General features: G+C 41.6%; 1 protein-coding gene across 8 annotated transcripts in view; it reads right to left on the reverse strand.

Moving 5' to 3' along the window:
- The window catches only part of PROM1 (prominin 1), a 254,289-nt gene that overhangs the window by 12,635 nt on the left and 214,576 nt on the right, over positions 1-27,078 (reverse strand). For 5 of the 8 annotated variants that reach the window (XM_089677437.1, XM_089677434.1, XM_089677433.1 and 2 more), the window contains 5 exons: positions 24,474-24,542; positions 19,117-19,209; positions 15,057-15,172; positions 6,741-6,764; positions 6,279-6,347 (listed from right to left, as the gene is read on the reverse strand). In XM_089677437.1, the coding sequence (XP_089533563.1) occupies positions 6,279-6,347; positions 6,741-6,764; positions 15,057-15,172; positions 19,117-19,209; positions 24,474-24,542 (371 nt within the window). The other 3 variants (XM_089677438.1, XM_089677439.1, XM_089677440.1) reach the window with 3 other exon arrangements.

The following is a 27,078-nucleotide window of genomic DNA, read 5'->3' on the forward strand; positions in this document are numbered from 1 at the left end:
TTGCCCATTCCTGCAGTGTATACGTTACCATAATTTATACTGTTTAAAATATAGATCAATTGGCTGAAAAAAAAATTGGATTTCCATTTCAAAGCCAAGAATCCCTGTTCTTAACACAGTAAAGCATCTAAAATTATTTATTATGTGATAATAGTTTAAAATATGCATTTCAATACTTAAATGTTTGAACTAGCAATAAGAAACCAAATTATACAAACGATAAACAGGTTTTATCATGAAGTATAATTTAAAACAAACTACGCCATATTGTAGAGTGGATTAATATGTAATTCAGCAAATCTGTCATTATGTTGTCATGCCATTAGACTCTAGAAGCAGCAGAAGCACAGGCTCATTTAAAAGAGTTTGACCATAAGGCACTTAAAATCTCCATGCTCCGTCAAGTTATACAAGTCATGCTCTGAAGCATCAGCCCTACTTAAAAGCAGCTTACCAATAATACATCACGCACACTTTTGTAGAGTCACAGCCACAGACAATATTTTTAGTTAATAATTCAGCAGCATTGCATGGATAACTAAAAGTAAACCAGTTGGAGACCTCCACAATTCCGCTAACTGTACAGATATAGGCAGGTGACTTTTTTTTTCACAGAATTCTGTGAATATAAAATCTACAACTACCATCAGTTCTTGTGGCTGACTGGTTGTAGTTTTCAATGAACAACCAGAGCATTGGTGAGTGCTCCAGTTCATTCATTGGTGGTTTCTGTCATTGTGTAACTGTCTGCCCCTCCCAGGTATGAGCAGACAATTTACACTGACAGTCTGCAGGAACCTTGCATTGCACCCGCACGATCAGATTGCGGCTTCAGTGCTTTACAGGCTCCTAGTAAAAAAAAAAAAATTATGCATGTGTATCCCAGGCTATCTGCTATCTTCATAGCTGCTGAACAATTGGCTCTGTGTGATCCTGGCCGCTCACTCCTTCTCCACTCCTAGCACACCAGGGACCAATCGGGAGGAGGAGGACAGGTGAATCATGGGACATGTATTCCCAGAAACCATCCAGCCCCATTCTGCAGACAGGGAGCAAATTACAGCTCCCAGCATGCTTAGTAGAGAGGGGAGAAGGAGCAATGCCTAGGAAAAAAGCACGTGGAGGGGGAATTCAGTCCTGAGGGAGACAGAGTCAGGAGACCAAGCCACTGAAGTCCCCTTTGCTGTAACCATCTTTGCACCTGAAAAAGTGGAGAGAGAATCACGCTGCCCCAACATCACCAGAGAGGGATTGAGCCACAAATGGTATGCAGTCTGGCTATGGACCAGAGTCACCCAGGGCAATCCACAGTGAGTGAACGTCCAGCCTGAGGGATTACTACTGCTGTGTCGTTGGGTCTGGTAAGAGGGCCTTGCGCTCATTGCTTCCTATCACTATATACTGAGCCATTAGGAACTGCCTAACCTGCTATGCTATAGCCCTAGTACTCCCTACAGGCTTTATTGATGGCCGCAACTCTCTCCAACGAGCTCCAATGATTAGTCAACGAAGATTTAGGACTAAAGCCTGCCTCTAATTTTAACTGCCCCAAGGCCCTAGCCTACCCTTGTCCATTCATTGAGTGCACTCAAAACCAGTAGTATAGAGCTGCTATTATTCTAAAAGCATTTAGAGTTCATATACACAATTCACTGCTGACTTGCTAATTAATATATTGATTCTCGCTAATGATACAGAATCGTACTTCTTTCTTTTCTACTTGGGTGTAGTTCTTTGACCCTGTTTAGCAGCCTGCGTCCTAACTTGACTGCTGTGTGTTTAATTCTGTTTAAACTTCCATATAAGTTAATTCCTTTTTTATAGATTAAGCGTATTTATTGGCAATACCCCACAGCCAGGCAAAAGGTATTTTACAATTGTGTTGTTACTTGTGCTCACAGTGATTTTATTCAACTAGGTGTATCAGAGGGGCTGATGTTGCTCTTGGATTCAAGACACAAAACAGGGAACCCAAAATTACCAAGTGGGTGGTGCTACACATATCACAAAGTTAAAACTCAGAAGGAACACATGACACAAGTCTCAAAACAATTTTTAGAGGTAGTAATGGTATGGGCCATGATCAAGTGATCAGAAACAATTTACAGGCAGGGCAAAGAGCAACAACGTACAATAAACCCAATCCAAATTCGCTAGTGTAAATGTGTCAAACCAATGAGAGAAGATTGTGACTGACTGGTAAGATTCTTCTACCAGGCTCCTTGACTGCTAGTGTAGCCTTGTTACATGACTTCAGCGGTAACATTTCTTCTCTGTTTTTTAAATTCCTGATTGACTTTCACTGCTTTCCTTCTGGATTAAGATAACTTTCCTTGTAAGCATTATTCTTTAGTCATTCCTATACATATGCCCATAGCCTATAGTAGGAATCATGCTTTAAGAGGCACAGATGGTGCTGTATGGCCTCCCCATGTATTAGTAAGTATACACAATTCAGAACTTTTATTTCAATGTTTTAAAAGGGAGTTTTATATCTAAATCATGTTATGCAACTAATTATTTTACTACTCTTCACCTGTTGCTCATAACCTAAATCTCAAAGAAAATTTCTCATGAACCCATGGTTGATTATCAGCAGCTGACAGTTCCTGAGTAGCAGCGGGTCCTGTGGCATTGTCAAAGGGTGACATTCAGGCTCTGAAAGTCAATCAATGGCTCTGCCTTAACAAGAATCTCATCCTTTGCCAGTGCTTACAAATCAACCCTTTCCCACTTGGGTTGTGCACAGGAATAGTCTATAGTATTTAAGCAGAAAAAAATCCTTATGCTAATATACCAAATTATGTACAAATAGACTGAAGTCTTGATATATAATCATCCCCTGAAGCCTCTAAATATGGTTTGGCAAACCAGCTGCCTTTAGTGTCACATGATCACAAAATATACCTGCTTAATCAAGGCCCCAGAGTATGTTGGCGAACATACTTAAACAGATAGCATCACAAAGGCCAAATCCATGATGTTATGACGAAACCCCAAGCAGGGTTTATTACAAAAAATGTAGACTTTAATCATCCCATGAAACACCTTTAAATCCATATTTAAAAAGGAAAGAATGTTACATAACCAAGGCTCTGTTACAGAAGGCTGAGCACCAAAACCCAGTGATCAAGAGACCATTGGTAACTCCAATCCAAAGCTGTGACATGAAAAAATGTCTATGTGATAATTACAAACCAGAGGCTCCAAAATGAGTTTTGTGTAAGAAATGAGAAGAATGTTTTTGTTCCCTCTGTAAAATAGTACAGTATAGTGGAGAACACGACAAACCTGCCCATCACCCTGTCAATCCATCCTTTTTGTGAAGTATGGGGGTGGTAGCATCATTTTGCACTGATGCTTTTTATCAACAGGAAACTGATAATAATTGATGGTAAGATAAACAGGGCATTTCTAAAGAAACATTGTTTCGGTCTGCAAGAGATTTGAGACTTGGGCACAGGGTCACCTTATAGCAGCTCAATAACCCTAAACACACAGCCACAGCTACACTTTTGTGGTTTAAAGAAAACAGTATCCTAAAATGGCTCAATCCAAGCCAAGTCTTAAGTCCAATATAGAATCTGTGTCAAGGTTTGAAAATTACTGTTCACCAGAGGGGGGCCTGGGGTCCCTAACTTCTCTAAGTACTATGTGGCGGCTCAAATTGCACCTCTAACCTCATTGTATGCAGCACAACAAGCCCACATTTGTGTAAATTTAGAAGGGCTCTCTTGCCACTCGATCTCCATCTCTTCGCTTTTATGGCTCCCCCGAAATCCAGACCCACATCTCTCAGACCTCTAATGGCCCACTCATTGTGTATATGGGACTCCACAAAATACACCAGTGGCCTAATCTCCCCTCATCTACCACTCCTCCCCCTTGTGGGCAATCCTCTGTTTCCGCCCGTCCTTGAATCCCCTACTGCATTCCATTGGTGGATCTCCCACAACTTTCAATGCATTCACTCATTTCTCACGGGCCGCTCAGTTTACACTTGGGCAGAAATAAGGGACAAACATCAAGCCCCTCTACGGAATTTTTCAGATATTTACAGATAAAACACTGGGTAAATTCAGTGCTTATCAATAAGGACCCAACCACACAATTATCCTTGTTCGAACACATCTGCCACCAGACGCCTCTATCTCCTAAGCTATCTCTATCCTGTACTCACAATTTACTAATCTACAGAACCCCAATAATCACGCTTATGTTTCCAGAAGGGAAAGAGACCTCAAAGGCACTAAAGATTGTGCATGCTTGTCACAGATATGGTTACCTCTGACCTCATGCTCCATCAACGTCCCGACTATGGAATCAGATTTCAAAACAGTGACAGGATGGTATATTGTTCCTACCCATTTAGCATTTCTTCACCCATAATCCCCCAATATTTGCTTCCGAAGCTGTAACACACCAGGTGATGTTCTACACATATGGTGAATATGACCTTTTGGTTTTCCAATTTAAGTCAAAGGTTTTCAAACTACTCCAATCATTACTTACTTGCCCCTTTCCGAGAGACCTTTGGTATACTCTCTTACACTTAAAACTTTCAGGTATGTCTAAACACCAATTTAAACTAGCCACTCACATACTTTTGGCGGCTAAATTAACCATAGCGAAAGCCTGCAAACAGCAGTTTCTTCTTAATAAACTAAAAACTGTCCAGTGTCCTCTCACACCCATGAGAAAATCCTTAAAACTTGGACTCCATGGATCCAACACGCCCACCCGAGATTCCAGTGAATAGCTTCACCTCACTATAGCCTAATTAAACTTTACAAACCAAACTCAAGTGATTTGGATGTCCACACCCCCCCCCCCAATCCCCTCAACCTGTCTCCACTATCTCCTTTTTCTCTTCTCTTTTGATTCCCATTCTTTGGCTCTTCCACAGGGATGCCCCACAAAGCACGAGGTGTCCTACACATCTCATGTTTTGATAGCATATTAGCATATCTTAAATTATATAATCCTTTTACCGATGTCGGCTGTTGAGCTACAGATAGGCAGCCTTTTCTATGCACTAACCAATCAACCAACACAAAATGTATGTTTTATTTCTACTCTTTTGACAAATACTATTTTAGGTATGTTCCATTTGTATACAACTGCTGTTGACTGCTGTTCATACATGTGATTCTGTTTTAGTACTAGAAAGCGGTCGAGTTTGTACTTTGTACTTAAAAAAACAATAAAAATCTATTGAAAGGAAAATTACTGTTCACCAATGGTCCTCAACCAAACTAGAGCAATTGTATTAGGTGGAGTAGATACAGTTTGACAACCCAAATGTTCAAACTTGGTGGAGATTTAAGAAAAAGAATTGCAGCTAAAGATAAGTATTCACTAGGGAGGGTAAATACCTAAACTTTTTTTTTTTTGTGCCACAAAAAATAAATACATTTGTACCTGCAATTGTTCAGTATGTTGTAGAAATGTTTGGTAACAATCCAAATTAAATCTATTTTAATTTCAGATTGTAACTCCATAGAATGTGAAAAAGTATAACTAAAGGCAAAACATTTTTGTTAGTTATGGATATAGTAGAGATTGATTAGAACATCTGTCAGGTTTTTACTGCTGTCTGTGTCTCCCTCTCTATTTGTCCTGTTTGCCATTATCATTGAAAATGAAAGAAAAAGAAAATCCCAAATTTTGGGTTGTCCCCAGAAATGTAATAGTGGGGCAATATTCCAAAGGGGACACTAGTTCTGATGAACTAGGGTTCCCTAAGAAATTCCCTTAATTTGTTTGGTTATGGGACAGGAAGTAAAGGAAAATTTCTGTAATGGGTCATTGATGGCAAAACAAAATCTGACAGGGGTTATAACCCTTCCTTGCTATATCCAAGATGAAAAAAAAAGTTTTGCCTATAGTTCTACTTTAATGGAGAGTGAATACTTATGCAAAGCACTATACTGTATATGTTCACTGAATACATGTGCAGTCAAGATTTTTTTTACTCATTTATAAATAATTTTTAAATTAATGTAGGGGGTGGATAACACATGCGTAAACACATACACACACGCGCGCACGCACACTATACATTTTAGGTAGGACTGAAGCTTCCTGCAAAAATATCTTTAAATAAAACAACATATTTCTTAAAGCCATTCATGCAAGAATAAATTATACCTATAAATAATTTCTGTGTTTCCTAGAAATTAGCTCATCATGCAAAATTAAATCAATAAATAAAGCACAGCATGCTTTAATAACTTTCTGGAATAGCATGCACTCATGCACTCTAACATAAATTTTACCTTGTCATAATAGGGTTGCGTATACCATACAAATACTCATTATGATAACCATTATTACCATTTTCCATACTGTAACAAAACAATTGCATGAGAAAAATAAATATAGTAAATGTGACAATGTAAAAAGGAAAAGTAAAAAAGCAACTAATGAGGAAAATTAAACCATTAAAAAAGATATGATATATTTTATGTTCACAACTATTGTGTTTCAGTTCAAAGATTCACGTGGGGCATGCAATAAATGTTCTAAAAAATAAAAAGAATAACTTGGAATGAAAATTAATTATGAATCCATAATGATAGTGTGCATTCTTTTGGAAAAGTAACGTGTCTAGTATTTTTACACTTACAAGCAAAGACCCACACATTAAAAATGTTACAAAAGACAAATAGCCTCTCTGGTAAGGTTATAAAAAATAAACTGAAAAAAAAGACATGAAAATAGCAAAAAAAAAAGCTTACTTTTTCATGGGGACAGTTTCAACACTAAAAGATATAAAAACAGGGAACAAATTACTTAAAAAATATAGTAAGTAAAATATAAATTAGTAATTTAATGTTGTGTAGAAAAATGAGAAGTTTGTGCTTTTTAGTGGGCTACATGTAATCCTCAGTGATGAGATTAGAAGTATCAATACGCTAAGTGCCAGGGACATCTTTGGGAAGAAAGCAGCACATTACCATGGCACCAGCAGTATCCAGGTTAACCTAATGCGTATGGACAGCCAGTTTTTGTGAATGGAAAGTTTAAGATTTATGGACGATGTAGAATGGGAAAGGTTCTCTGAGCGTGAAGAACAGAACACATAAGCATGGGGCGGAGGCTCAATGGTAAAAACAGTTATCATAAAGTGAAATGCCAAGTCCCTGAAACAGACGTACTGTAGGCAAGAGAAGAAAAGCTAGTTAGGATTGTGTGATGGTATCAACAGTTCTAGTCACAGTTTGACAGTGGAATATTGTGTACAACCTGACCAAAGAGTATGACCAAAAAGACTCAACAAACATCATAGTTTCCAGATGTATGACAAGACACTGACATAATGTTGGGTGATACTTGGTTATAAGGTATGAGTAGGTGGGATGCTAAAGGTATGCTTTAAGTGGAGCTAGCATCAGATACTACAGATGTTTTCATATCAAGTGGAGCATGCCAAGTAATGTGAAAGTGTAACACTTCCAGGTATTCATTTCTTTTCATAGAGATCACAGAATTCCTCCTGACAATGCATTATTTTTTTTCTATAGACCGATACACAGAGTAGGGCTTGGGAGCAAGCACGCACAAGTGCCCCCACAGCAAGTTGCTTGCTGTGGGGGCACTCAGCAGGGGGAGGTGCCAGTAGCACTGGAGGTGGACCTGAGAAGAGGAGACTCGGGGCTGCTCTGTGCAAAGCCATTGTACAGAGCAGGTATTCATAACATGTTTGTTATTTTAAAGCAATAAAAATCAAAGCTCCAATATTGCTTTAACTATTTTAATCCCTATGCTGATAGCATTAGTAAATAGATAGGAAGGTATATTTACTTATAACCATTTCTTTATTTCATGTGGAGGAGGGGCTTTCTCAGTTAAGCACACCTTCCTAACTGCATGCCTGAACTAAGGGCAAATGGATTCCAGGAAGTAAATTCTACATAAATCATCTGCCCTTACTCAAGATTGCATGGGGGTGTTTTTCAAAGTGAGTTTTCAACAATATAAAGCATTGAGGCATGGATGGATGGGGAATTTGCTTTGAATATTTAAAAAAAAAAAGTGTTTTCATTTTGTGGTGCTCAGATACAATTGTGCTCCTTTTTAGGATACTGCATTTAAACTAACTCAAGGGACACAGCCTACCAACTGGACACCTCTAATATCTTTCCTGTGATTTATATTCTGTAGGTGAAGGTAGTTGTCTGAACAAGTCATAGAAATCAATATACAAAAGGAAAACTTCATATAGCTACGGAGATACACCAAAGGTGTAGAGCTTGCATATCCATGCGCCTATTGTTGACTCTAACTTCCATACTAATACTGTCATTTATATCTACACTGGTGCTTGAAACCTACAACATACAACCTACGTTTGAAAGGTAACTCCTGGTGAAAATTGCTAACCAGTGTGTGAGGGCTTACTGATAGTTGATCAGTTGTCCTTTAGTGCCAGATCTGAAGAATTATTGCTTAGTTTTAAACTAGTAGTAGAGCATTGTAACAGGTTAGCCATTGTATAATCCAGAATGTTTTGACTTCAGGTGATAAAGGCTAACTTAAGTTACTGAAGATGCAAGCTTCTGGGTTAACTGAGATCCTTCGTCAGAGTTTATACAACTCATTTTAAATGAAATATTACAATAGATTAAGGTGTTATGCTTTGCTTTGTGAGTAGGCAGCATATGCACTTATTTTAATTACAGATTTCCCAAAATTCTCATGTGTTAAACCTTGCTAAAACTGAGCTCCTAGTTTTCCCCCCAGCCAGCGCCCCCCCCCCCCGACCTCTCCATCACGACCAACAATGCTACCATCAGCCCCACCCTGCAAGCCAAAGTACTAGGTGTCATTCTAGACTCCAATCTGTCTTTCCAGCCCCAGATCCAATCGCTGACAAATTCATGCAGACTCCACCTCCGCAACATCTTAAAAAAAAGCACGTTCCTAACTCCAGAAACCACAAAGCAACTCATCCACTCCCTTATCATATCTTGACTTGACTACTGCAACTCCCTCCTCGCCGGCCTACCCCAACACAGGCTATCCCCGCTTCAGTCTATCCTGAATTCTGCGGCCAGACTCATCCACCTCACCAACCACTCCGTATCCGCCTCCCCCCTCTGCCAATCCCTCCACTTGCTTCCGATTGCCCAACGCATAAAATTCAAAATTTTTAACATTGACGTACACAGCTATTCATAACACTGCCCCAAACTACATCACCGACCAGATATCCATCTACCACCCAAAACACACTCTCCGCTCCTCATGAGACCTCCTACTCCCCAGTTCCCCTGTCTCCTCCTCCCATGCCCGTCTCCAGGACTTCTCCAGGGCTTCCCCCATCCTCTGGAACTCATTGGGGAATCCATCAGACTGTCACCTACCCTCCGGTGAGGCGCACCCTGAAAACCCATCTCTTCAGAGAAGCCTACTCAGCCCTCACCTAATTGCTGATCTCCTCAGCTCTTCCCACCACTCCATCCCCCACAGCTATTTCCTCCTGTACCACTCTCCCCTCCCTCCTAGATTGCAAGCTCCAAGGAGCAGGGCCCTCATACCCCTCGTGTTTTGTATTGTATTGTTACTGTACTGTCTCCCACTATATTGTACAGCGCTGAGCAAACTATTGGCGCTATATAAATACTGTATAATAATAATAATGTGTTATAACTATACTGGAAAGATTGCTTTCAAATTTGGCATCACGAAGGGGTCCTTCACACCAGGTTTTAGTTAACTTTCATGTATTTATTATTTATTTTTCTTTCCAGGTATTGAGAACAATGGCAGGACTGGATTAGGCAACATGGTACAAATGAATGGCCGTTATATTCACTCGAACTGATGCCTATGGACTTCTTTTTTTGGACGTAGTAAAAGATATGATTTTGAAGAAGCCCCACATGGTGGATGAAATGAAGGAGTTCATCTCACAAGCATTTGTATATTACTGTATGTCACAGTGTTGGGGATAGGATCAAGCAATGTTGCAACATTGATGAAGGAAATTGCAAGCACCTAATAGAATAAGCAGTGTCATAGTGTTGGGGACAAGTTTTAGGGATGTTTAGAGACTAAACATGATCTGGATCAGTTCTCAACCACAGTAAAGTAAAATAAATAATAATTAGACAGCAATGAAAAATAAATAACATTAAAATAAAATGTCATAATCCAATCAGTAATTATTATTATTATTATTATACAGTATTTATAAAGCGCCAATAGTTCACTCAGCGCTGTACATTACAAAGGGGGACAGAACATGTGACAGAACAATACCAATACAATGCAAAACATGAGGGGATCGAGGGCCCTGCTCTTTCGAGCTTACAATCTAGAAGGGATGGGATAGTGGTACAGGAGGAGATAGCTGTGGGGGATGGAGTGGTAGGAAGAGTGGAGGAGGTCAGCAAGTTAGCAGGGGGTGAGGTAGGCTTCCCTGAAGAGATGGGTTTTCAGGGTGCGCCTAAAGGAGAGGAGAGTAGGTGATAATCTGATGGGTTGGGGCAGGGAGTTCCAGAGGATGGGTGACACCCTGGAGAAGTCCTGGAGGCGGGCATGGGAGGAGGAGACCAGGGAACTAGAGAGAAGGAGGTCTTGTGAGGAGCGGAGTGTGCGTGCTGGGCGGTACTTGGATATTAGGTCAGTGATGTAGTTCGGGGCAGTATGGTGGACAGCTTTGTACGTCAGTGTTAGGATTTTAAATTTGATCCGTTGCGCAATCGGAAGCCAGTGGGGGGATTGGCAGAGGGGGGTGGCAGAAACGGAGCGTTTGGAAAGGTGAATGAGTCTGGCAGCCGTATTCAGGATCGACTGAAGCGGGGATAGCCAGCGGCGAGGCAGGCTAGTGAGGAGGGAGTTGCAGTAGTCGAGTCGTGATATGATGAGGGAGTGGATGAGCTGTTTAGTGGTTTCTGGGGTTAGGAACGTGCGGATTTTGGCGATGTTGCGGAGGTGGAGTCTGCACGTGTTTGTTAAAGATTGGACTTGGGGCTGGAAGGATAGGTTGGAGTCCAGAATGACACCAAGTACTCTGGCCTGCAGAGCGGGTTTGATATTGGCGTTGTTGGATGTGATGTAGAAGTCAATGGGGGGTGGGGTTCGGGCTGGGGGGAAGACAAGGAGCTCGGTTTTGGAGAGATTCAGTTTAACCACTTGCCTACCAGGCACTTATACCCCCTTCCTTACCAGGCCAATTTTCAGCTTTCAGCGCTGCCGCACTTTGATTGACAATTGCGCGGTCATGCAACAGTGTACCCATATGAAATTTTGATCATTTTTTTCTCACAAATAGAGCTTTCTTTTGGTGGTATTTAATCGCCACTGGGCACTTTACTTTTTGCGCTATAAAAAAAAAAGTGCAAAAAATTTGAAAAAAAAAAAAAAGTTTATTTGTTTCTTTTATAAAATTTTTCAAACAGGTATTTTTTCTCCTTCACTGATGTGCGTTGATGAGGCAGCACTGATGGGCACTGATAGGCGGCACTGATGGGCACTGATAGGCAGCACTAAAGGGCACTGATAGGCAGTACTAATGAGGTGGCACGGATAGGCGGCACTGATAGACAGCACTAATTAGGGGTCACGGATAGGCGGCACTGATATGCAGCACTGATAGGCGGCACTGATAGGTGACACTGATTATGGGTACTGATAGACGGCACTGACTGGCATCACTGCTGGGCACTGACTGGCGGCACTGACTGGCACAACCCCTGGGCACTGACTGGTGGCACTGACTGGCAGCACTGCTGGGCTGCACTGGTGGGTGGGCACAGGTGGGTGGCACTGGTGGGCACAGGTGGGTGGCACTGGTGGGCACAGGTGGGTGGGCACAGGTGGGTGGCACTGCTGGGCACAGGTAGGTGGCACTTCTGGGCACAGGTAGGTGGCACTGCAGAGTGGCACAGGTGGGTGCACTGCTGGGCACAGGTGGGGGCACTGCTGGGCACAGGTGGGGGCACTGCTGGGCACGGGTGGGCGGAGCTAGTGGGCGCACTGCTGGGCAGAACCTGCGGGTCTCACTGCTGGGCACCGATCATCAGGGCACTGATCATCAGTGCCCTGATGATCGGTGCCGATCCCCGCTCTGACAACTGCCGGTTCTCGGCAGTACTTTCCTCACGATCTGACAGCGTGAGGAAAGTGCAGCCGAGAACCGGCACTTGCATTTCCCTGTGATCAGCGTGTCATTGGACACCGCTGATCACGTGGTAAAAGGCCGGTATGATCGGCCTTTTACTACATCTCGTGATATGTCGCTCAGTAGGTGTGTGATTTGGGCAGAGACCGAGGGGGTGAGGTGGGGGTTTGAGAGATAGATTTGTGTGTCGTCGGCATAGAGGTGGTAGTTGAAGCCGTGAGAGTGTATGAGTTGGCCAAGGGAGGAGGTGTAGATGGAGAAGAGAAGGGGCCCAAGGACAGAGCCTTGAGGGACCCCAACAGAGAGGGGGAGTGAGGGGGAGGTGGTAGCATTATAGGTAACGCTGAAAGAGCGTTGTGACAGGTAGGATGAGAGCCAGGAGAGAGCAGAATCTCTGAGGCCGAGGGAGTGTAGTATTTTGAGGAGGAGGGGGTGGTCAACTATGTCAAAGGCCGCAGAGAGGTCAAGGAGTAGGAGCACTGAATAGTGGCCATTAGCTTTGGCGGTTAGAAGGTCGTTGGAGAGTTTGAGTAAGGCGGTTTCGGTGGAGTGTAGGGGGCGGAAGCCAGACTGTAGGGGATCGAGGAGGTTGTTGTCGTTGAGGTGAGAGCATAGGCGGGTGTAGACGAGGCGCTCGAGGAGTTTAGATGTAAGTGGGAGCAGGGAGATGGGTCTGAGGTTGTTCGGGTCATTGGGGTCCAGGGAGGGCTTTTTAAGTATGGGGGTGATGTGTGCATGCTTCAGTGGGGAGGGGAAAGTGCCGGAGGAGAGGGAGAGATTAAAGATGTGGGTGAGGGAGCGTAGGATGGAGGGGGAGGGAGGTCGTAGGAATTGTGAGGGGATAGGGTCGAGGGGGCAGGTGGTGAGGCGGGCATCAGAGAGGATCTTGGAGACTTCCTCGATGGTAGTAAGGTCAAAGGTGCGGAGTGTTGGGGGAGCTTCAGTATGAGGAATGTAGGGTGGGGTGGGAGAGGAGGTCAGAGCAGTGGTGAGGCCGTGGGAGAGGGGTGAAGAGGGGGTAGCTAAGTGAGGGGGAAGGGGGTTGGAGGGAGTTTGAGCAGCGACGAAGTCCCTGCGGGTAATGTCGAGGGGGAGGGGGGATGATGGGGTAGCTGTGTGAGAGGGGACGGGTTGAGAGGGCGTGTGAGTTGCGGCAATGTCCTTGCGAATTGTGTCAATCTTGTTTTTGAAGTGATTGGCAATCTCAAGGGCGGTGAGTGAGGTGCTGGGTGGAGGTGGGGGTGGAGAGAGTAGAGAGTTGAAGGTGGAGAAGAGTCGGCGAGGATTGGAGGAGAGGGCCTTGATGAGGGTCAGGAAGTAGGCTTGTTTGGCTGCGTGGAGGGAGGAGGTGTAGGTGCGGAAGGCAGATTTGTAGCAGGTGAAAGCTTGTTGGGATTTTGTTTTGCGCCATAGTCGCTCCAGGGCACGACTGCGTCGTTTGAGGGTTTTGGTGTGATCAGTCTGCCAGGGCTGGAGCGGTCGGAGTCTGATGTTGCGTGTGGTTAAAGGCGCTAGTGAGTCAAGGGCTGCTGACAGCGCGTTGTTGTAGGCAGTCATAGCCAAGTCGGGGCAGGACAGGGGGAGGATGCGGTCGTGGAGTTGATCAGCTGCAGAGTGGAGGGGGGCAGGGTTAAGGTTGCGGAGGTTACGGCTGGTAGTAGTGTGACATTTGGAGGGGTAGGCATTGGAGGACGAGGAGATAGAGAAGGTGATCAGGTTGTGGTCAGAGAGAGGGAAGGGGGTGTTAGTGAGGTTGTGGGGAGCGCAGCGGTTGGAGAAGACAAGATCAAGGATATTACCGTCGGAGTGGGTGGTGGATTGTATGCACTGTGCAAGTGCAAAGGAGGAGGTTAAGTGGAGGAGACGGGCTGTGTCCGGGTTGTCAAGGTTGACAGGGATGTTGAAATCCCCAAGAATGATGGTGGGTAGCTCAGAGGAGATATACCTACAGTACTTTTGGGACAGTATAATAATTTTAGGATTTTTAAAGTGTCAAAGGACCACTATAGTAAAAAAAAGTTCATACTTCTAATAATAGTATTCATATTATGATTTCCTTTTTTTTTTATTTCACATGCCTTTATTTATATTTTCCTCAACATTTACATCTAGACCAAGTTGTCCTGCTAAAGTGACAGCTACAATGGTTGGGACAGACAACATAATTACTGTCAGGATCATAGGGTAATAGAACTATTATACAAAGGGGAAAGACAAAAAACTACTGATATAATGCTAGTGATAGACTGCACCATATACAGTACTGTAGGTTACTTTATAATTTTGCCCATAGTATGCCCGTTTATAGTTCAGTTTTTCTTCTGAAAAATTCTACCTTGAACCAGCCACAACTTGCTATTCTAAGCACTATATCTATTCAGTGTCTTCTTATATTCAGGATTAATGCACAAAAGAAAACTGATAACTTTGGTACTTTCCAAGGTTACCATGAAATATCACACCATCTGCTAGGGGCGAATAGGGTATGCACAGATCATGCCTAATTGAATTTTTGTAACATCAGACCATCGTGTTTGTTCTAACCTCTGTTTTTCTGAAGAGTGCTTGAAACCTATTCAGACTTCAAAGCCTCACATCAGATGTAGGCTTTAAGAGTGTAGAGAACATGATCAAAGCAATCTTTTCAATAATGCCAGTTTTCTGTTAAGTGGATTTTTGTGGCGTGAATTTTAATTTCTTAGGTGTGTTTTTAGCTCCCTGTAGATTGAGGTCAGCTCCTTGATCTGTGTTTTCCAACTCCTACACATGCACAACTCATAGTAGGACACATATAAACACTAAGATAGCAAAGTGATCTCAATATATTCCCTTACTGCTTATCTTTAGGAACACTGTGAAAATGTATAGACTGTATAGACCAAGATATTAATGAATGCTACATAAATGCTTATGTATTTGTACTTACTCATCATAAACATCTTCTGTGTCCATTCTGCGATAGAACTTTGCTAACTTAACAGCAAAAATGATGGCAGGAAGTAAGAATATAGTTGATCCTCCCAAACCAAACCAAAATGAGTTCTGTAGAAACACAAAATATATATTATTTTAAAAGGGAGACTAATGTTTTTACATTAAAGCAATGCCAATTTAAAGACCTGATTAAAGGGTAGACCAGTCTGCTGTCTCACACGTGCACAGCAGGGGGCCAGCTGTGAGCCATCAGGAAGTGACAGCCAAGATGGCGGTGCAGAACATGAGAAGCCCTGTGAAGAATGGGCTGCATGGAAGAGTGCAGGCCTGCATGGGCTGGTAAGTACAGTTGCAAGAAAAAGTATGTGAACCCCTTGGGATTACGTGAAGTTTTGCATGAATTGGGCATAAAATGTGCTCTGAACGTCATCTAAGTCACAACAATAGAAGAACACAGTCTGCTGAACATAATACTACACAAACATTAGATGTTGCCATGGTTTAATTGCACATAACATGTAAACATTCACAGTGCAGAGAGGAAAAAGTATGTGAACCTTTGGACTTAATAACTGGTTGACCCTCCTTTGGCAGCAATAACCTCAACCAAACATTTCCTGTAGTTGCAGATCAGACCTGCACAACGATCTGGAGTAATTTTGGACCACTCCTCTTCACAAAACTGTTTCAGTGTAGCAATATTCTTGGGATGTCTGGTGTGAATCGCTCTCTTAAGGTCATGCCACAGCATTTCAATTGGGTTGAGGTCAGGACTCTGACTGGGCCACTCCAGAAAGCGTATTCTGTGCTGTTGCAGCCATTGTTTTGTTGAATTACTTGTATGCTTTGGGTCATTGTCCTGTTGCATCACCCATCCTCTGCGGAGCTTCAGTTGGCGGACAGATGGTCGTACGTTTTCCTGCAAAATGTCTTGATAAACTCTTGAATTCATTTTCCCGATCAATGACAACAATCTGTCCAGGCCCTGAGGCAGCAAAGCAGCCCCAAACCATGATGCTCCCTCCGCCATGTTTTACAGTGGGGATGAGGTTTTGATGTTGGTGTGCTTTGCCTTTTTTTCTCCACACATAGTGTTGTGTGTTTTTCCCAAACAACACAATCTTGGTTTCATCTGTCCACAGTATATTTTGCCAGTAGTGCTGTGGAACATCCAGGTGCTCTTTTGCAAACTTCAAACGTGCTGCAATATTCTTTTTGGACAGCAATGGCTTCCTCCGTGGTGTCCTCCCATGTACTCCATTCTTGTTTAATGTTTTCCTTATTGTAGATGTGTCAACAAAAATGTTAGCATGTGCCAGAGATTTCTGTAGGTCTTTAGCTGACACTCTGGGATTCGTCTTTACCTCATGCAGCATTCTGCGCTGTGCCCTTGCAGTCATTTTTAAAGTGACGACCATGCCTAGGGAGAGTAGCAACAGTGCTAAACTTTCTCCATTTGTAGACAGTCTGTTTTACCGTGGACACATGAACATCAAGGCTTTTGGAGATACTTTTGTAACCCTTTCCAGCTTCATGCAAGTCAACAATTCTTGATCGTAGGTCTTCTGAGAGCTCTTTTCTGCGAGGCATGGTTCACATCAGACAGTGCTTCTTGAAACCAGTAAACCCAAAACAGGTGTGTGTTTTTTACGGGCAGGACAGCTGTCAGCAACACATCCAATATCATCACACTGATTGGAGTCAAGGTTGGCTCACTCCTGGCTCCAATTAGCTCTGGGAGAAGTCATTAAGCTAGGGCCTCACATACTTTTTCCTCCCTGCACTGTGAATGTTTACATGTTATGTGCAATTAAACCATGGCAACATCTAATGTTTGTGTAGTATTATGTTCAGCAGACTGTGTTCTTCTATTGTGACTTAGATGACGTTCAGAGCACATTTTATGCCCAATTCATGCAAAACTCCACGTAATCCCAAGGGGTTCACATACTTTTTCTTGCAACTGTATGTGTTTCTTAAAAGTCAAAGCTACAGTAACTGTAGCTGCTGACTTTTAATTTTCTCATACCCAGGTGACATTCCTCTTTAAGGTAATACACAGAACATATTTTGATAAGATTTTATTATGCGCCAATCACAACATTAAGTCCATCTCCAGCCAAAATGTCTGCTTTATTCGTTTTTAATAGAGTAAAGAAGGACCTGAACCCCTATTCAGTTCCAGTCTGGGACAAGACGTTACGGGGAAATCTCTCCAATGGAGTAGCTAACAGCAATGAAAACACTTTTTTTTAGCAAGATGGGAAAGAGTAAAAAGTAACTTTCACTAGGGAAATTTCTCCTCACTTCCTGTCCTATTTAGACCCTGTGTGGCAGCTTTAACTAGAATAGGAAGTGAGTGAAAATCTCCTTAGCTGCGAATCAAGCTTCAACAAAAAAGCAGAAAGAGTTTCTAAACCTTTCCCACTCTTTCCAAAACTAGAGAAAAAAGATTTGCCTTCAATGTGTACCTGTGGCTATATTTTTGACTAAATTATCAAACTTGTAATGGAAATTCATTTCCCCGCAGCACCATTCCAAACGCATTCTTTATCGATTCTCATGCTGATTTTGATTATTTGGTGACCTGAAACAGGGTTTGGTCACCAAAGTTCACAGCAGTGATATTGGTGCTCTCCAAATATACCATAACTCATACATAAGAGAGATATCACAGTTCTGTCTTTACAAGTACTTTGATATTATAATAAGTTTTACAAGATGTAGTTAGCGGACATATTATTAGAATATATCAAATACAAAGTTGTAGCTAATTGTAAATACATTCAGATATAACTATACTATATGATATATATATGAATGTAAGCAGGGTACAATTTTTAATTAGTTAGGTGCTGCCCCGGACTGGAGGGTGAGGGTTTTTTCTTTGGCGGGTTTTCTGGGGTCCGACCCACTGCTCCTTGCACTATATAAAGTGAATAGTGGTTCGGAGCCAAGAGCCCTGGGGGTGTGCAAAGAGAGAGTGGAGTGACACTACGTCTTGCTAACATCCTTGAAGCCTGCTGCCATGTAGGGGAGTTGCTGAAACCCAAGGTTCCCCACTGAAGACACCAGCTATTGGAAACTGCCATGCAATGACATCTGTCACAGTGTGACTCTGCCTGTACAAGTATGCCAGGGCAGCACACAATCCTGTTGGACTCTGTAATGTTTTTGACATCTTTTCTAAGTAAAGCATTGAAGCTTTACCTTTTGACTCGTCTGAAGTCATTAAAGGAGTGTATTGCAAGTAACCAGCACTAGTCATAGTCTCCCACTTGGGTCAGTAGCACATTAGGTATGAAGACAGCACATGGTTACTAAGGATAATGGAAGTCAACAGTCAGTCAAGCCACCTGTCATTACGCATGTACCTGTGTCAGGCTGAATAGCCTCTAGCAGCGAGGGAGATGTTGTTGGCACTCCCTCTGTCAGCAGTCCACCTCCTGTAACAACGGGAGCAGACTTGCACCGCAAAGATCCCTATGCTAGAGAGGTAGAGAGTTAAGTCAAGTGCACATGCAGAGCCTGAGCTAGGTGCATGGTGGGGTTCCAAATTGAAGGACAGTTTTTCTGTAAGTGTACATGGTGCACGGCCATCTCTAATGTCAGTGGGCCACTTCAAGGTCGAGTATTCCCTGACGGTGGTCTCAGCCTTGTCCCTGGACATTGATGGAATCGGCACGAGCAAAGGTACTCCATTTGTAAGGAGAGTTACAGGTGCCCAGCATAGCCTAGAGGATCCCACCTCATGGGTAGGCTTCCTATGTGACCAAGACTTGGCGTCAACAAGGAGGGGAAGCATGGAGGAAGTACCATCTACCTACCCATATATATATATATATATATATATATATATATATATACACACACACACACACACATACAGAAGAAGAGAGAAAGAAATTGAGAGAGAAACAGACAGAAAGAAAAGGAGACAGACAGATTGAAAGAATGAGAAAGAGAGAGAAAGAAAGAGTGTGAGAGAGAGCATAGAGCAAAATGTGCCAATACTGAGGACATTAATACTTTTTATGAAAAAAATAACATACCACTGAATCGATAATGTAGCTGCATAAAAATACATCCACAGCAGTGTCTACAGCGTTTGCTATAGGTTTACATCCAGCAACATCCAAGGCTATCTGAAAAGAAATAGATCAAACAGATTAGGATGACTGGATTGGATAATGACAGTGAATATCAAACTTGAAATAGTAACACAAGCCTTGTAATCAAAGTATTTGTATAATGCGTATCCTACACACTGTTCACTGTATTGCATGCCACTAGTCTTTAATTTTCATGTTCAACAAAATTGTAGTAAGTCTGGATGAATGATGTGTTATGGGAAACAAAGAATAGAATTAGACATCAGGGACAGAAATTAACTCTCACATCAAAAGTATACACATGAATGAAGACAGACACAGTTTTTGTTTTTTCCAGCTGTATTTACTCAGTGCAACTTACAACATCCGAGTGAAAGTTCTAGCACCAACATGTCAGAAAAAAATAATTCAAAATTTAAAAACAGAATCACTAAGTTGGAAAAGAATCACCCCCTTGTGTCAGTATTTTGTTGAACCAACTTTTTCTTTAATTATAACTTTTACTCTGTTGGGATATGTTTCCACTAACTTTGCACATCCAGACTTTGCAATATTTGTCCACTCTTCGTTGTCATTTTTAGGAGGGGGTGATCCTTTTTCCAACTCAGGGATTCCGTTTCTATTTATTTATTTTTTTTCTGGCATATTGGTGTGATATCTTTCACTTGGTTGTTATAGGTTGCACTGAGTAAATACAGCTGGATAAAAACAGTGTGTCTTCATTTCAGGCTGCAAAGCAACAAAATGTGATTATTTTAAAAGGGGGGTGATTCTTTTCTATACCCACTGTGTATATATATATATATATATATATATATATATATATATATATATATATATATATATATATATACACACACAAATAAAGGTTTCTGAAATATAACCTAATAACATAAATTAAACACTAGGAGCCCAAAGCTTTGTACCTTTGTCCTAATAAATGAGGTCTGTAACTGCAAAAGGCACTCGCAGAGCAGCAGTTTTGACTTATTGCTGGTCCAAATATAACATAAATAGTAATCAAGTTTTCCTGCTGCTAATCTTTACGGAAAAAACAAGTATACCCCTGAAAGGTTATGGAGTATCAGACTGAAAGAAACCGAAAATGAGGGCTGCCTTTAGACTCACCCTACCATCATTTGTCTAGTCAATACTGCCTTATTGGTCCTTATGCCCTATGTGACAGGAAGCCAGGAAGAACTAAAGGATGTGTCCAGGATGGGAGGTATATTTGTCCCAGATTCAAGCTCTACACTGACTGTTTCTCCTTTTGTGCTGTGTAGTGAACCTGTTTGGCTCACTGATGATTTAATGAGCTGTAGCAGGTTAAGGGCTCTGGGCTCTATAAAACTCCCAGGCTGCTTAGGGAGGAGGCTCCAACTTGGAACCAGTTTGCCGTGCAGGACAGACTGGGGAGCAACCAAACAATACTGTGTTGAGAGTAAATCTGTGCGATCTCGGACTGGGAGACGCTCTGTGTGAACACCCTCTGCCTGAGCAGCGTAGGCTGTACCCAGACATGTAGATAGGAACCTGTATTTGCAGTTAGACGCCCAGTGTAGCAAGGATTTATTTTCTGTTTGTATTTTTTTTGCAGTTTTGAATATATGCACCGTGTGTTCAGTCTTGTAAATAAAACACAACTTTCTTCACCAAGATCCTGCTGTCGTGCTGAGCCTCTTTCACCATGCTCTGACTCATCCAGGAGGTAAAGCACAACCCGCTACTGGGCTAATCCCTCACACCTATTACATAGCAGCCATGGTTTATGTAAAAATAGCCAACACAGCTGTATGCAGTATGTAATAACTAGTTCATGAATATTAGGTGGCATCGTTGCTTTTATCAATTCTGGATGCAAAGCTGGCCTAAGGACTGACCAAAAAAGTCATATTGTTTTACTGCCACTTACCAATATGCAGGAAAATACATAAACAACAGATGGCCCAGGTACCCTGGGTGATAGAGCCTCCATCAGGCTTACTGCTGTCTGGGGAGATTCAACAAAGAGTGGTACAAGCATAATGGTTGCACTACTCTTTTTATATAAAAAAGACTGAGCAGATGATGCTCCTATTTGACAAAAGGGATGCAAATCCCTTTGTTAATTAAGACTGATCTGCTCTATGTTCTATGCTGTGTCTGTGACAGACACAGCACAGAAGAGTACAACTGGAGCTGCATGCTTTGATCCCTCATCACCGCCACCCGTTTTTCCTTTCCTGGTGCCAATCCATGGCAGCATACTACCACATGTATGCTGCCATGTTGGCACCAAGAAAAAAATATTAGCTTTTTTGCAAGAGGGCCAGTGGAAGGATAAAATAAAAAAAGTTGTAAGTTTAGTTCTGCTTTAACTGCAAACATAGTAAGTTATTTGTGAGTGTAAAATTGATAGGTATGTATTACCTCTCATAGTAAACACAGTAAACCCTAGTTATAATGCCTTTATTTCCTTTTCTGAAATGCCAATAATGCCTTTATTTCCTTTTCTGAAATGCCAATAATGCCTTTATTTCCTTTTCTGAAATGCCAATATCTAACACAGATCAGCTCCTGGCTGCAGCCTCTTACCTTGGTGACTTACCACAAAGTTACAATATTAGATATAATCTGTGCTAATGGAAAAAACAAATTATATACAGGTGAAACTCGAAAAATTAGAATTATCGTGCAAAAGTTCATTTATTTTAGTAATGCAACTTAAAAGGTGAAACTAATATATGAGATAGACTCATTACATGCAAAGCAAGATAGTTCAAGCCGTGATTTGTCAAAATTGTGATGATTACGGCTTACAGCTCATGAAAACCCCAAATCCACAATCTCAGAAAATTAGAATATTGTGAAAAGGTGCAATATTCTTGGCTCAAAGTGTCCCACTCTAATCAGCTAATTAAGCCATAACACCTGCAAAGGATTCCTGAGCCTTTAAATGGTCTCTCAGTCTGGTTCACTAGGAATCACAATCATGGGAAAGACTGCTGACCTGACAGTTGTGCAGAAAACCATCATTGACACCCTCCATAAGGAGGGAAAGCCTCAAAAGGTAATTGCAAAAGAAGTTGGATGTTCCCAAAGTGCTGTATCAAAGCACATTAATAGAAAGTTATGTGGAAGGGAAAAGTGTAGAAGAAAACGGTGCACAAGCAGCAGGTATGACCGCAGCCTGGAGAGGATTGTCAGGAAAAGGCCATTCAAAAGTGTTGGGGACTTTCACAAGGAGTGGACTGAGGCTGGAGTCAGTGCATCAAGAGCCACCACACACAGATGGATCCTGGACATGGGATTCAAATGTCGTATTCCTCTTGCCAAGCCGCTCCTGAACAACAAACAACATCAGAAGCGCCTTACCTGGGCTAAATAAAAACAAACCTGGTCTGTTGCTCAGTGGTCCAAAGTCCTCTTTTCTGATAAGAGCAACTTTTGCATCTCATTTGGAAACCAAGGACACAGAGTATGGAGGAAGAATGGAGAGGCACACACTGCAAGATGCTTGAAGTCCAGTGTGAAGTTTCCACAGTCTGTGTTGATTTGGGGAGCCATGTCATCTGCTGGTGTTGGTCCACTGTGCTTCATTAAGTCCAGGGTCAATGCAGCCGTCTACCAGGAGATTTTGGAGCACTTCATGCTTCCTTCCACAGAGGAGCTTAATGGGGATGCTGACTTCATTTTCCAGCAGGACTTGGCACTTGCCCACACTGCCAAAAGCACCAAAACCTGGTTCAATGACTGTGGGATTACTGTGCTTGATTGGCCAGCAAACTTGCCTGAACTGAACCCCATAGAGAATCTATGGGGCATTGCCAAGACAAAGATGAGAGACATGAGACTGAACAAAGCAGAAGAACTGAAGGCCGCTATTGAAGCATCCTGGTCTTCCATAACACCTCAGCGATGCCACAGGCTGATAGCTTCCATGCCACACCACATTGAGGCAGTAATTGCTGCAAAAAGGGGCCCAAACCAAGTACTGAGTACATATGCATGTTTATACTTTTCAGAGGTCCGATATTGTTCTATGTACAAACCTTGTTTATTGATGTAATATTCTAATTTTCTGAGATTGTGGATTTGGGGTTTTCATGAGCTGTAAGCCATAATCATCACAATTATGACAAATCACGGCTTGAACTATCTTGCTTTGCATGTAATGAGTCTCTCATATATTAGTTTCACCTTTTAAGTTGCATTACTGAAATAAATTAACTTTTGCACGATATTCTAATTTTTTCGAGTTTCACCTGTGTATATATATATATATATATATATATATATATATATATATATATATAGGACAGCTAGCAAGGAACCAATATATATCAATTTACAGGTGCTGCATACATTTTGTGAAGTTACAATATTGTAGTGTTATCACTTTGGGAAAACAGATTAAGGAACTGTTTTCTCCTGCCTGGAGCAGACTGCTGTCATCTCAGCTGGCAAGTTAATTGACTGAAGAACTGATTTTAATAAGGTTACATCTATTTTAAAAACTGGTTTTATATGTCAAAAATGTATTCATTCAGCCATGGATAGTAGACCTCTTTAAGAAGCTAATGGGTGATCGATTTTGAATTGATCAACCTTTATATATGTTTAAGGGCCCTTTCACACTATGTATTTCCTTCATTTTTACCTTGCAAAATATAATGTTTCCTATGGGACTCTTTACACCATTGCGCTGCAGGTACAGTGCGTTTTGAAAAGTCCTGCATGCTGCATCTTTTGGTGAGGTTTTAGAAACCGCACCAAAAACACAGCTCCCCAAGCGTTTTGTATTTTTGGAGTATTTTTGAGTCACGTCCATTTTTTAGAGGTGCAAGCAACCAAAAAATACAACAGAAATGCACTGGAAAGGCATCTGAAACACAGGATATGTGTTTATACCGCAATTTTTCTACAGAGCAGTGTGAAAGGCCCTTAAAATACAATAGTATAAGCAACCAATTATGCCTTCAAGTGTTCTACTTTTTAAACACAATTGGCCCTTCACTCTGGTGGACAACACAGTAATCAATAGTCAGGTTATTCATCATAATAATAGTGCAGCGCAACTCTCTAGGCTACCCACCCTTTTATCAATAATGAACCAATATCCGTGTGAACAATATATATGGTGTCTGGAGAGGTAAGGAAAAGCACTCAGTGAAAGGACTGGTTTTGCAGTCGTGCTAAATAGATAGGATGGGGTTCTGCTTTATGTCTGTTTTCTCCATTAACATAAAATACATACAGCACATTGCAATTTAACTATAAAGTATTCATATCAACATCCAAGAATGACAATTACTTACAGAATCTTTCACCCACTGCACATAATGCACAAAATAGCCGATGACTGTATCCATAAATTTCTTAGATTCCTAGGAGAAAAAAAAGGAAATTTTGAAATAAAGCAGTGATAATAACCTATTTATGTCTAGATAAAATGATTGTATGTTAGGCACTATCAGTAAGCTGTCCATATACCTTGCATAAGTAATCTCTGTGTATCAAAGCTCTGTAGTTGTTGCTTACCTAAACAATCCACTTGATTAAAGCCTAGTACACACAGGGCGAATGTCAGGCGGCATATGCCAGTTTATTAAAAACCGTCCGACATTCGGCTCGACAAAGGGACATAACCGAAAAAAAGTATGCCAATCGGCATCCAATCAGCATTCTCAGCTGATGGGTGAGAGCACGGACCAGTATGCTCTGGCAGGGAGCCATCCCTGTCAGAATACAATAGCTCAGTGGGGTAGATCGCTGTACTTACATCAGACTGTTGGATAAAAAATAACTGCTATTGTGTACCAGGCTTTAAATCTCAACAGGTAGACTCTCCTACCAGAGAGGGGTTAGTAGAGCTAAAGAAGATCATTCAGGCAGATTGCAAAGTGTTTGGCCAAAGAATATTGGATGAATGATCCTCCTTTTCTTGCATGCTAGTCTCTGTATCGAAAATGAAAAAGAGGTTACCCAACTTATCAAAATTCTCATACGACACCATAGAATTTTGGAAGTGATGTAATGTATTGTATGTGTATTGTATTTTCAGACTAAAACTGCACTGATTAAATGAAACTCGAACGATTTGAAATCGTACAAAAAAATTTTGGTGTTTGTCCCTTCAGATAATTTTGGATGATCTGTCGTGATTGGCTGTTGAAACCTGTGCACTAATAATCGATTGCTTCAAAAGCAGTATGTTTCGTACAATTTTCTGATCATGTGTACAAGGCTTTAAGGTTTTACTACATCAGGCAATAAAGATTATAGTGCCCTACCCATGGCCTTGGCTTGCTCAGCATAAAGCAGGCCATATACTGGTCGCAATTTGGCCAGTTTAGCAGGGACTGGAAGAATTTCAACCAGTGTATGGCCTCCCCTGCTTGACAGAAGTTGATCGTTTGATCGACTTCTGTCAAAGAGACATGCTGAATGTCAGCATGAGTCCTGCTGTCAGAAGACAATGTCCTGGCGAGGGGCATTCCTCCATCTGAGTAAATGGGGGAATCTCCAACATGCTGGTTGAATGGCCGAATTAAAAAACTACCCTTCTATGGCCATTTTAAGTGAGATGGAAGGATTTTACATAGTGTCATCATGCAGAATCCTTCACATTGGACTCTGAAGCAGCTCATAGATTATGCAATTTTCTTTCCTTCCACCACGGGTTCAGAAGGCCCTGCTTATGAGTGCTTACAATCGAAAAGTAAGGAGCAAGTTATACAAAAGGTAAGGTGATAGTTGGACAGATTGGGGTAGGGAGTTTCAGAGGATGGGAGATACTTTTGAGAAGTCCTGGAGGTGAGAGTGGGAGAAGGTGATGAGAGAACTAGAGATATTTTGAGTTAGGGTTGGTGATGTATCTCAGGCCAGAGCTATGAATAGATTTTTATGTTGTTGTTGTTATTAGCATTCTGAATTCTATTTGTTGGGTGATTAGAAGCCAATGGAGGGACTGACAGAGAGAGATGGCACATACTGAGTGGTTGGCAAGGTGGATCAGTCTACCAGCAGCATTCATGACAGAGTGCAAAGGGGATAGCCTGTGAAAAGGTAGACCAACTAGGAGGTATTTGCAATACATGAGGCAAGAGATCACAAAGGAGTAAATTAGTTTTGTGGTAACACTGGTTAAGAAAGGGCATATTTTGTAGTTGTTATGAAGGCTAGGGTGGCATGATTTGGACAGTGATTGGACATGGGGCCAAAAGGAGAGGTAAGAGTGCCAAATTACACCAAGCACTCTGGCATGAGAGAAGAGGCTCTGATAGTTGTGCCATTGATCTTCATGGAGAAGTCAGGAAAGTGGGCATGGGGGGGGGGTAAATGAGCTCAGTGTTGGAAAACATTGAGTTTAAGGAAGTGGTGTGACATCCATACTGATATGTCTCTTAGTATATTAGTAATGCGCAAGGAGAGGAGACTAATGGAGTGAGCAGAGAGGTAGAGAGATAGATGTTGGGTGTTGACAGCATGGAAATAGTATTGGAAGCCATGGGAGACTTCTACCAAAAGAACATCTCTGCTTGCAAATTTTTGTATTAAAGATTTTGTTCTGCTTTAAGTAAGAGACAAACACATTAAATCCCATGTCCAAATAACACTTTTTAAGCAGTTACAGAGACATTTTTTTTTCTTTTTAAAAAAAAAAAAAAAAACATTTGAAATATCCACTTTAGCTCTGGAAGATTTTACCCCCTTCATGACCACTATAAATGGTAATTGCGTGGCCATGCAACGCTGTACCCAGACAAAATATATATCATTTTTTCACACAAATAGTGCCTTCTTTTGGTGTTATTTGATCACCACTCAGTTTTTTATTTTTTGCAATATAAACTAAAAAAATGTTGAAACAAAAATTTTTTTTACTTTCTGCTAAAAAAACATATTCAAAAAAAAAATTTT

This window comes from Staurois parvus, unplaced genomic scaffold (assembly GCF_062004578.1).
Source record: "Staurois parvus isolate SC_StPar_1 unplaced genomic scaffold, SC_StPar_1.0 ptg000186l, whole genome shotgun sequence".
Lineage (NCBI taxonomy): Eukaryota > Metazoa > Chordata > Amphibia > Anura > Ranidae > Staurois > Staurois parvus.